General features: G+C 43.3%; 1 protein-coding gene across 3 annotated transcripts in view; it reads left to right on the top strand.

Annotated features, from left to right (window-relative positions):
* Positions 1-564: 564 nt before the first annotated feature.
* Positions 565-12,046, top strand: part of Wdr59 (WD repeat domain 59) — a 48,800-nt gene continuing 37,318 nt past the window's right edge. The window contains exons 1-8 of one of the 3 annotated variants that reach the window (XM_089579990.1): positions 565-1,224; positions 1,529-1,578; positions 2,192-2,321; positions 4,076-4,164; positions 5,398-5,478; positions 5,553-5,590; positions 5,691-5,779; positions 5,945-6,061. In XM_089579990.1, coding sequence (XP_089436116.1) covers positions 1,015-1,224; positions 1,529-1,578; positions 2,192-2,321; positions 4,076-4,164; positions 5,398-5,478; positions 5,553-5,590; positions 5,691-5,779; positions 5,945-6,061 — 804 coding nt within the window. In that variant the 5' untranslated portion in view covers positions 565-1,014. The remainder of the gene's footprint in view (positions 1,225-1,528; positions 1,579-2,191; positions 2,322-4,075; positions 4,165-5,397; positions 5,479-5,552; positions 5,591-5,690; positions 5,780-5,944; positions 6,062-12,046) is intronic. The other 2 variants (XM_089579988.1, XM_089579989.1) reach the window with 2 other exon arrangements.

The following is a 12,046-nucleotide window of genomic DNA, read 5'->3' as shown; positions in this document are numbered from 1 at the left end:
TCAGCGCCCATGGGCTTTTATGCAATCTTTTCATACAGCCATGGCTATAGCTCTCTCTGAACTTTAATTTTGCCTTTTTCGATGGCAGATTCACGGCGACAAGTACATTTGCTACATGTGGGCCAAAAGTCTTGCAGTCCGACCCCCCCTTCCCCTCCCAGAAGCATGGACTGGATGAGTCCTGGTTAAACAGCAGATGTATTTCAAGATACATATTGAAGACATAATTTCTTGGGTGAGAATTATCTTTATTATATCACTGTTGCACGCAAATTTATTTTAAATTAAACCTGCAGTTTTATGCAACGAGAGCCGCGTCGGTCGCGCGCGCGGCTCTCACTTGCGGTACGGTCTGGCTTGATTTCAATGGAATTCCGCTAATGCGAGTGTACAAACTGCGAGTGTACCAATTGAGAACATCATTTTGAGGACGTTTTGCCATGATGCACCCCGAGGCGTACTGCGGGATGAGGACATTACTATCTGAGGACGTCCTCAGGAGGTTTGGTGTTGTCTGGGCAGCCGAACGCCGACCACGTGCGGCGGGTGATTCGCTGTTCATAGCCAGAACCTCTGCATTGGCCAGAAGGCTGCACCAGCTTCTTTTGCCCTTTTTCGAGCTCACCAGTGTCGGCTCCTTGCTGTTTCGACAACCATCACTTGTGTTCCTGCGGATGCGCTTCAGCTTGTCACCTTGATGTTAAATTCCAGAACGCCTTGAAGTTTTATTAAGGCTGATTATCCACGCCAACACGTAGCGGAACATGCGCGTGAAATCACCGCTCAGAGTCTCTACCTCCACAAAATGCACGCACCCACATGAATGTTCAACCTGGTCCTGCTCCCGCTCGTGCCCCAGTGCACGTGCTCTGTGCATGAGCTGTGTGCACGAGTGGTTGGCGGCTCCTGACATTCCATGGAGGGACACGTCGCTTTAGAAGCCGGCTGCACCAAATGTAACCGAACATCACTCGTCAGGTCCTCCGTGCGACCGCCAGTGAATTTGCGCTCATCATGCCCCTTGTGCACATCCACAAGTGCCGCTTATTTAGCGTAGAATGCCGCCCGCGTAATGTGGTCGAGCAACCCCGCAGCCGACGTCGCGGCGGCGGCGGCGGCGGCTATCGTCTTCAGCAAAGAGAGTATCTGGCTCACCGTGAGGGGCCGTCAACCATGGCTGCAGTAAATTTGTCGTACGTTGTCTCCGAGCATAAAGATTTACAGGTATGTCTGTATAATCACTGCTATATCCTTTTCAGAAGCAAAGTGGTCCGTGATCTCGCTTGCTTCGTAGTTTCTGAGTTAGGTGGTTTGAGTTTCTGCACTTGCACTGGTTTCACTGGTGTAATGTAAACATCGAGACTTTAGGGTCATGTGCTAAATAGACGTCGTCAGTTCAAACCTCAGAGATAGCAGTAGCTCACAAAAGCAGCGATAACATAGCTGAAAACGCTGTGACAAATTAGAAGTCCGACAAGCCGTGCTACAAGTTGGCGAACAGCTGTGATGTGTTTTCGTTTTTCCCCAGGCTACTGCGATGGCTCTGGACTCGGACGGGCAATATGCGGTTTTAGCAGGGTGAGTAGCTGCCACTGTCATATTCAAATTTTCCATAAACGGCACTTTAGTATTAAGCCACTTATCGGAATATTGTGTTAATATTGACGTTTTTGTCGCTACGGTATGCAACAGTCCCGGGGTTGAGGGAATCTCCGGAGGAGAATTTCAGCCAAAAGAATGATTACAATGAACAACCATAAGAGCGCAGTCACACGGTTACAAAGGAAAGCTGTACAGCTCTCTCAAATCATTGAGTTTAAAAATTCGTCCTCGACTGGGGTACTGTGATTATCGTTTGGTTCTTTGATTTGCTAATTGGGTGATCCACGTTTTTAATCGTGCCGGAAATAAACGCACTGCGTAATCAGTTTGACCTTTAGGCCAGACACTTTTTCTCCTAATTATATGTCGATACATAGGGGCTGGTGTCTTGTAGATATGAAGTGTGAATCGCATATGGGTCACAAATAGATGGCAACAAAGCTATGGTATGTGCATGCTGTTGCTACACGCTGTGTACATGGGTACTCTAGTAAGCACTTGAAGGAGTGAATTGCTCAAGGTGGCCTGTGCTCCTGGTAGGTTGTCGCGTGGTTTAAACTTGTGGATGCTTTTTCTTTGGCATGTGTAGGCGCCGATATATTGCTCTTGTGAATTTGGACTCCCCTGACACTACCGTCAAGAAAAGTGTGCGCCAGAGCAAGTTTGAAGTGAGCACTGCAGAATGGAATCCACATCTTGCAGACACATTCCTGCTAGCTGTGAGTAGCCGTTCCAGTTTTAGTTTGGTGACTGAAGCTTAGATGCATATGAGATAGAAAATGCCTTGATACTGTATTGTATCGTGTGTTTGGTGTTGATTATGGCAGTTATGGCTAAAGTCAAGTACAGAGGTCTAATTGCCCTGCTGATTACCACTTTTATCAAATGTGCATAATGTAATCTTTTTAATTCGATCTTTTGGTCTGTTCGAACTCACACTTTGGTACTCTCAGCATCAAATGTGTTAAAGGGGCTCTGAAAGGGGCTCTCTATATAGGTTCAGTATTCCTGGAATGTTAAACGACACTGCTTCACGAATATCCTCCAGCAAGAATATTTAATGCCTTTTGTAGAGGCTGAGTTATCTGCAGTCAGATTATGAATTTCAGCGTCTTCGTGCCTTTTCCTCTCCTCTCGTCACTTTTTGCACGGTCAAAGTTTGGCGCTCCTCCACAGGCCCCAAAGCCAACATGCGTGGGAAATCCACAAGTGGGGGGGGGGAGCTTTCTGACCCACCAAAGCGATGCTGCTGACTGGCCACGGCCATAGTGATTCCGTGATACCTGAAAGACTCTAACCAGTAGCCATCTCTGAACGGAATTACGCAGGAGCATGCGACGAACGAGAGCATGAACATGAAAAAGTCGCTGAGAAGGACTCCCCAACTTTTGCACATGATTGGGCGTTCTCTCCTGCGTGTAGAAGTATTATTTGGCTCAGGTGTTCATGACAAGAGAATGTAGTGATTGAATGAGTTTATGTACTCACCACAGAATGTTCTCCAGAGCCCTTTTAAGAGAATTTGAACTGTGTTGAATTTTAACAAATTTTTGGTCTTCGAGTCTGAAATACCAAAATTTGGCTGCATTGTAGTATAGATTACGTATTGCATTCTGTCATGCATTTATTTCAGTAAGGATTTGCTGGGGTTAGAACTCAAGCTTTATTATCACATACAGCCTTACAAAGACAATACAATGAATTTTATTTCACACTAGGCTTTTTAAATCCTTGACTAATATTTGTCGGCTGAGCCAAGGTGGACTCTGTAACACCACGGTGTCAGATCAGTATCATGTTTCAAGGCATCAACTTTTTGAGCTGGGCATATAAGTTCACATTTGTAAGTTTTGAAGACTAACCTAAACTTTTATTTGGCCTATTTTCTTAGTGCAGTGTGGGGTAAATTCAACCAGAAATGAGGCTTCTACTAGTTACTAATAAATGGAACTGGCATAGTGTTCAGCACGCATTAGTTTATTATTGAGTGAAGTTGTGAGTGGGTAAAGTAGGCAAGTGAGCCCTAATTTTACATTTTCTCCACAGTGCTGTAATGCATGTTAAATGTATGGCAACTGCAGTGCTTGCGAGCCTTTATGAACACGCAAACGTTAATAAGCTAACAGCACTTGCTAAAAGCTACACATTGTGCTTCTGTTACAAAATTCTAAAGTTTTGCTCTGCTTCTCAACTTCATGGTGCTTAGTAAACATTAGGGACCTCCTGCTTGGCACAGTTTGTTGGTTGGCACCATTCAGTGCTGTCGTTAAGAATGTATAATTGTTATTCGCATATAGGTAGTTAAAGTAAATAATTGCAGGTCACTGCCATTATTTGCTAGTGGTATTAGACTTACTTGTATTTTAGAATCTGAACAAGGCAATGAAAGCAGAGACATTATTCTTACTGAAAGCTATGAACAATTTTTCTTTTTTTGCTGCTCAGAATAAAAATTCTTACTCTATCTTTTCAGTGCAATCAAAATGTGGAACTTCTCACTTGGTGCAATGGTGAGCTTTTGTCAAAGCACACCATCTCAAAAGCTCATACAAGAGCTATTAGGTAAGCTTTCATTGTAGGTCTGGAATGAATACTTTCTTACTGTGCTTTCAGTTACTGATGCTTCAGTGCTACGCATAAGCAGAGTATATAAGCAGGAAAAGTATGGGAAGTGGGCTCTGTCCTTGCATACTTTTGTGACCCTTTTGACTTTTATCTCCCTTCAAGAAGCCTTGGCACACATTTGGCCCACAGTTACTGAATTTCAAAGGATTTTTCGGGCTGTACCAGCAGCAATGCAGAGATAAATGTATTTGACTCGTGCAGTTAAAAGTTCTCATTTAAATTGAAGCAAGTGGAAAGGGCATATTTCAGTGGCATTCTGTTGGTAATTTCACTTGACTTGTTAATACACTGGCTGCAAACATAACCAATGATTACAGCACTTGTTGTTTGCATAGCAGAATTTTGCTTGCCGTGTTGGGGTTTGCCTGGGCAGCTTGCAGCGACACTCTGTGAGCATGTTGTTTAGGCACAGCGTGTACCAGTGCATTATAAAATCTGGCACAAATCAGAGTGGGACTCCCGGATCTCATTGTATTGTCCTCTGGGCACGCCAGGAGTTGGGAGCTGTTTCTGCCTCCAATTTCCTGTTTGGCTAATGGTGTCTTTCAACTGATTTCCTCTGTTGTGTTCACACTCTCTGCAGTCTCATTGCAACACTTATAAAGATCATTTCTATGAAACGAGGTGCCAGATTAGCTCTCTGTAAGGTAACACAAGGACTGGTAGTGTTTCCTCTAGTTAGAGTCTCGCATGAGTAGGAAAGAATGAGCCAGGTTCATGCACAAAGGTAACGCAAGGTCTCACTGTGAGAGTTTGAAGCAAAGTGAAAGGCAGTGCCTGTCGCATAATTTGTAGTTTCATTTTGTGCGCAGTGCTTTCTTTTCAGCTTTCTAAGTGAGGTTCAGTATCGGTTGATGTATAAAAAGGATTGGGCATTTGCAGAGTATGAAAAAATTGTGCACAAACTGCGTAGCCAACCATTCACAGAAAATACTGCATTTAGTGCCTTTTATGATAGAAAATTTTTATTGTAGCCTGATAACATCAGTGTAAAACATGCATTACTGGCATGACATAAAATATCAGGTGTCATAATTTCAATACTTTTGTGGGCAGTTAGGAATTGGCCCAATCCTGTAGTCTGCAGACAAAGAATAAAAGAACAGTACATGCTCAATCTGCATGTCAGGGCCCATTTTCAGGTCATAACCACTGTTTACTTTTTTGCAGTGATATCAACTGGTCACCGTTTGACGAGAGCCTTTTGGCGTCCTCATCGTATGACACTTATGTCCACATCTGGGATAGCAGGTTGGGCAGAATTTTATTTTAATTTTTCTTGCTTGATTGTCTGGACATTTCTGAATCTCTTAATATGTTTACAGGGACCTACGAAAGCCTTATTTGTCGCTATCAGCTGTCAGTGAGTTACTGTTTTCTTTAGAGATTATTCTTGTTTTGTTTTCTGCTGTGTTTGATAAGCCAAAACTTGTGGTTATATGCATAATATTTACTCATTTTAGCGGGTGCCAGCCAGGTGAAGTGGAATAAAATTACGCAGCATGTGCTGGCCACATCTCATGATGGTGATGTGAGAATATGGGACACACGGGTATGCTTTCTGACCTTGATGTTTTCCTTTAGTGTCTTACTTTAATGCAACCTTTCTCAGGTACAAGTGCATGGCAAGTGTACCTTTGTGCCATGAATGTGATTAAAGGGTTTATGCGCTGTTTTTCAAGTTTACCTAATTTGTGATGCCTGTCCTGTTTTTCAGAAAAGTGGTAGCCCTGTACAATATATTGCTGCTCACTCGTCTAAAATTTATGGACTAGACTGGAGCCCTACCAGTGAGAACCAGCTAGCAACTTCTAGTCAAGATGGGACTGTTAAGGTTGGATTTATGAGTCATTTTGATGGTGCCTGCTCATGTGTCCTTTGTTTGCCTAACATGAAAATATTATTGCAGGGTTGATCCAATGTACTTAGAGGAATTTCTCAAGATGGAGTAGATTCCACTGAATGGAGTGCTTACGCATTATAATCCACCTGAGTGCAGTAATATAGCTAGAAGGGAGAACTAGTAATCTTTCTTGAAAGTTTTGCTGTCGAATAGAATTTTATCTTAGCCCAAGGATCGAACCTGGGATTGCCGCCTGTCTGGGTCAATTGCTGTAACAACTAAGCTAATACCCCTACGACATGGAAAAAATTAATGTCATTCTCGTCGTGTGGCATTCGTTTAAAAGGACATTTGTTTGCAGCCACATGAGAAAATATGGCATTCGATGACATTGACATTAGGGATCGAATGAGTCCGTGCAACCCATTTGCCTGCACTCTCCAAGCTAATGTGTTATCTTGACACCAAAGACTCGATGAGAATATCTATCCAAAATAATGTACAAAAGCTTTGGAATCATTATAATATTATTTTGCCTATATAATTTTATAGGCATTCATTTATTCATTTGAAACACCAGATAGCATTGTAAAAAAAGAAAAATGGTGGACAATTTAGCATGGTTAGGGCAAATTCCAATTAGGTGCGTACTTCTGTTTTCACGTAGGTTTCAATTCGAGGCTCAGTTTTCAAGGCCAGACAGGCTTCAGACTAAGATTGGTGAAATTGGACTTACTTTGTGTTAAGGGCATAACCGGATGGCATTAATGGGTTAACATCTTCCTTATGGTAGGAAAAATTATCGTTTTTTGTAGGTTTCAGTAGCTTTTTTTTTTTTTTCTGTAAAAAATATTGCATTCAAAATTAATGTAATACACGGAAACGAAGCTGAATAAACGCGCTTTTTAGGCATATAAAATTGAATAATAAATTGTTCGTTGCAACAGAAAGTATTATTTGCCAAAAACAAGATTTTAAGTAAAAATTGAACAAAATTTGTAACGACACGCTTTTATCTCAAAAGAAAAACACGTTAAAAATTTTTTGAAATATTCTAAATGTTTGGAATTATATAGGCCAAAAAAATCAAACTTCTGCCTTGATAGTATTCTTGCTGCAAAATAATAACTGGAAACCCTATAGTTGGGTACCGGAGCGCGGCCACCTGTGTTTCAGGCTGGTTTCCGTCGTTGCCAATGTCAGAACTGAATCCCGACGAAAAAACAGTATCTTCAGACTCTCTGCTGGTGGGGTCATCGATAAAACCAATCGCAGACAAAGTGAATTCTGGAGGTTTGCGATGGTTTAGAGCGTGCGTCGTGCATGCGGAGGCTGTCAAGCGAATATGACACTGCCGTGTCTTTGGAGCGTGCTGAAAAAATGCCTCCTTGCTGGAAAAAAAAAAAAACTGCATCAAAAACGAAATTTTATTCATCTAATTACAAGTCAGATGATGCAGCATGCCCATAAGCAGTGCGGAAGGCTCCGAAGTCTAGCGGCGAAGTTGTCGTTAGCGGGCAATGAGCGCGGTACCGGGTATTCGCCTCGCAGGGGGAAAAAAAAAAACACTACATCGGAAACGAAACTGCGGTTCTTTGACTGCAAGCTAGACACGCAGCATGGTCATAAGGAGGGCGAAGGTTTTCGAAAGCGGAGCGCGAAATCATTGTTAGTGGGCTAACGATGCTTAATGGGCGAGGTAAGGAAAAAAATTAATGACCATGTATGCGGAATTGGCCATTCTCTGCTTTATATTCTTAGATTGCTGGCAGTCATCGTACCACTCCTGACACAGTGGTGCAGCAGTTAAGCGATGCGCCACTACCTTGTGATAGCAGGTGTTACCACCGGTGGGGCTTGTGAGACCCAGGTTGCTCCTCGCGAGCAACCTAAAGGTCACGGGGAGAGGCTTCGGACAGATAACCATCAGCGAAATGTGAGATTGGGGGTTTTAGTGCTCGTGCACTAAAAACTGCCACTCTCGCTGCCAGCCAATTGAGTGATTGATTGGGCGGCCTTGTTTGTTTATATGCTGGGTGCTGCCTGTGTGTGCTTGTGCATGTGTTGACGGTGACCGAGTTTGTTCGTGTCATTTGTCGCAGCAACTGTCCGTAAACCGAAGGGCAGCAATAACCTCACATTGCTGTCGTTGAAAATCAGCTTCATGCGATGCGCCGTCCATCGCTAATGCCTGCTGCTTGAGTGCTGACTTAACTTTAGCTTGACTTTGTCTTGGCTCATGATGACTACAGGTTTTCCCACTGAATTTAATCCTAGTGCCAGTGGAAATAATCTGAGTGCCGACAGATATAATCTGCATGCCATATAATTTAATCTTAGTGCCAAGCACTTAATCTAAGCACCAGCGTATTTAATCCAAGCGCCAACTCGAACAATTCCAGCACCAACCAATTTAATCCCAGTGGCAATGCAAATAATATGAGCGCCAGCTGTTTTAATCCAGGTGCCAACCAGTTTAATCCGCATGAGGAAAACGAATGCGGTAGAAGACTACAAAGCACACAACACGAATGCCTGGAATAAAGCGAAGTTTAGATAATTTTTGAGACCATGCGACGCCTGTGAGTCACATTCTCATGTACTATTTCGTTTTCTTCGCATACTTTGCAACATCAAAGAGCCACTGGCAGCTGTTAAACGTCAGTATTTGATGCAACTCTTGCGGCTTGTGACTGTCATGTATTAATTAATTGGGCAAGCACTGCTGATTATGTGTTGTCTTATGTTCTGAATCTGCATGCTAGTTACAATTACGGCCTTCATACAGTTTTCATACTGCCGGCTGTTTTCATGCAACCAGTGCAAAATGTTTTCGGGAGGCTCTGATAAAGATTGAACACCACTATCAGAAACAAAGGTAGCAGTGTAATGCAGAGTTCTTCCAGGTGGGACGAGTCACAGAACCGGAGTAATGTTTCTTCACTTTACGGCTTATTTAGTTTTAGAAGGAAAAGTGAGCGAAGCAATACGGAGCTTACAGCCTAGGTCAAGAATAGCTACTGGCGGCTGCCTTATAGCGGTGTAGGTTACTAACAATCTAGGCTTGCACAAGCACAGAAGGGGCCGTCTTTGAAATGCAATTTTATTTTCTGGGGGGCATTAGGTGGCTCAAAGCGTGACCTCACGCTTTTTACATATCATCTTCACGCAAAGCTGCTGGTATAAAAGAAAAGTTATGGCGGTCGAAAGCAGCGCACTCTACTCGCTGTATTTGCTGCATAGAGTTGTCGAGCAGCGTCGACCAACAAACTGCGCCGATGCTCCCTTTTAGTCAATCCGGGCGGAGTGATGAGCACCAAGTCTCTCCGCTCGCTGAGGAAAGCTTTGACTTCGTCCTTGTTACTGCTGCGCTGCAATTTTCCAGTGTGCAGAACCAACTAGCCAGTCACTATGTTTTAAGTAAACTACGTAGGACTAAATTAGGTACGATTTATTAACACTTTCTTTGACTGTTTGACAAAACAATCGTATCTTTTATCGAAGACAGTGAATTTAATGTTCCATTATAAACAGTTCGTGCATTTCTGCCTTCCTCCTTTCTATAAACATAATAAAGAACCAGTAAGCCATAGCACTGAGCCTCTGTGCAGTTTTTTAATGCTGATATTGTGCGCTTTAAACGTCATTTTAAAACACTTGTATCGAGGCAATTTTGGAGATAATATTGATGAAAGCTATGCAATATGTGGACACTTCGCTTAGGCATCGCATGGCCTGAAAAATTATCTCAGCTTTATTTCTGGCATTCTTGTTCTGTGCTTCTACCGCATTCGTTTTCCGCATGCGGATTAAATTGGTTGGCACCTGGATTAAAGCAGCTGGCGCTCGTATCATTTGCGTTGGCACTGGGATTAAATTGGTTGGCGCTTGCATTATTTGAGTTGGCGCTTGGATTAAATATGCTGGCGTGTGGATTAAATATTTTGCACTCGGATTAAATTACATGGCATGCAGATTATATCAGTCAGCGCGTAGATTATTTACACTGGCACTAGGATCAAATTCAGTGGGAAAACCTGTAGTCGTCTTCAGTAAGTTGATGCAGCTATGCTTACAAGCTGCTTACAAGGCATTCAAAAGTGCAGTATAGATTTTTAGGTTGCTTCCTCTCAACTTTCACAAATATTGAAGCACATACTAAGATATATTATCTCCACCACTTTTTGTCCATGGCAGTAGTCATTAGCAAATGTCATCATTAGTTCTAGCTGTGTAGCAGCATGTTCTAAAATGGCATTATATTAAACTAATGTCTTTTGATGAAAATGGCATTAAATTTCTCATGTGGCAGGCATATAATCCACGATGTCTAGCAGTTGGCAGGGTGAAGCTGAATTCGAAGCGGCCACGATGATAGTCCATCTATTTAGGTCCTTGACATCTAACTGAGCAACAGGCAAATGGCTGCAGAGTTAAACTGCACATCTTTCTCAAAATCGTCACAATTAAAAAAAAAAGTTTTATCTGGTCTAGGACAAAATTTGTCTTCATTTAGTCCAATGTCCATGGGGCTAACATAGTTCCCATACCAAGTTGTCCGTCGATTTGTCATTGCCCTGCAACCTGCTAAATATCCTGGTCAGCGCAGTTGATAGAGTGAATGCCTCAGACAGGTTATGATTCCAAGCCCCGCTAAAGCTGACCAAGCTGCCAGGTGGGCCAGGGCAAAGTTTTTGCAGTGACAGCTGTTGAGTGCTTGTTCCTGGGTTTTATGTTGTAGTAGTAGTAGTAGTAGTAGTCAGCGTAACCTCCAAAACCATCTGGAGGCTGGTTATCGTGGCAGGAGGAGGGTGTATGGCAAGACTGTAAGAAGGCGCGACCGGTTGCTCTGGGTGGTTAACCTGGAAGGAGGACAGTATGGTGAGAGCGTAGAAGATGCAACTTGAGGGTGTTTGCCAGTGGAACCATTCGGGAGGTAGTTACCATGGGAGCAGGAGGGTGTGGCAGAGTGGAGGAATCTCCAGCCGGAGGATGATTACCATGGGAGGAGGAAAGTATGGTGAGAGCAAAGGGCGCGAGCGGATGTTGGTTGCCATGGGAACTCCGCATAGGGTAGTTATCCCAGAAAGAGGAGGAGGAGGGTTACCATGGAAGGAGGGTGAGCGGAGAGTAGAAATACACAACAACCAGAGGCTGGTTACCACGGCAAGTATCTGAAGTGTGGTTACCATGGAATGAGGAGTGAGAGCATGGCGAGAGCAGAGGAACTTAGAATGGTCCATCTGTGGCAGCTGCTGTGAAATGCGCCGCCCGAGGAGAGGTTCAGCGGTGACACAGTGCGTGCCTAGAGCGGCAGACTGGAGAAGAGAGCTGGTAGAAAAACGACCACGTGGAAAACTAAAAAGAGCTTTCTAGAACTGTATAGATATGAAGTTGCTCTCATATTGTCTGCCTCAACATATTTAAAGTGTAAATACCATAACAGCTGTCTCTGAATCTTGCGTTACACATTGGTAACCGTCTTGTCAGTTTTTTTTTCAGCTGTGGAGGTCTTCGGCAAGCTGCGTAGTGTTCTTGGATAGGGTTGCAGTGACCCTTACAGTAATTTAAGAAGTGATATCAGCAGACCAACTCATATATTTTTAATTGAATAAACAATAAAATGAGGTCTGTTTCAACTTCAGCGTTTGAATGCTGAAGTTGCATGGTTGTAACTGTATCAAATAGTTTGTAATAAAGGAATAATTACTCAGTGGCATCCACCCAAGTGCAGCCTTACGGCTACAGTGGAAAGCTATACATTTTCCACAGAAACATCGTAGTTAAAGAAAAATTTGTACTGGTCCGGGGTTCGAACCCGAGACCACTGCTTCACCGGAGCAGTCGCTCTACTAGCTGAGCTAACCAGGACAGCTAGCATATGGTAGGGCGAGAGCGAATTGATCAATAACTGGAAACTAAGTAGCCGTAAGGCTGCGCTTGGGCGGATTCCAGTGAGTAATCTCTCTTATTTCA

The sequence above is a fragment of the Amblyomma mixtum genome, chromosome 3 (assembly GCF_055824585.1).
Source record: "Amblyomma mixtum isolate Tamu chromosome 3, ASM5582458v1, whole genome shotgun sequence".
Taxonomy (NCBI): domain Eukaryota; kingdom Metazoa; phylum Arthropoda; class Arachnida; order Ixodida; family Ixodidae; genus Amblyomma; species Amblyomma mixtum.
Note: the sequence above shows the minus strand (reverse complement) of the source record. Positions and strands in the feature narration are given on the sequence as shown.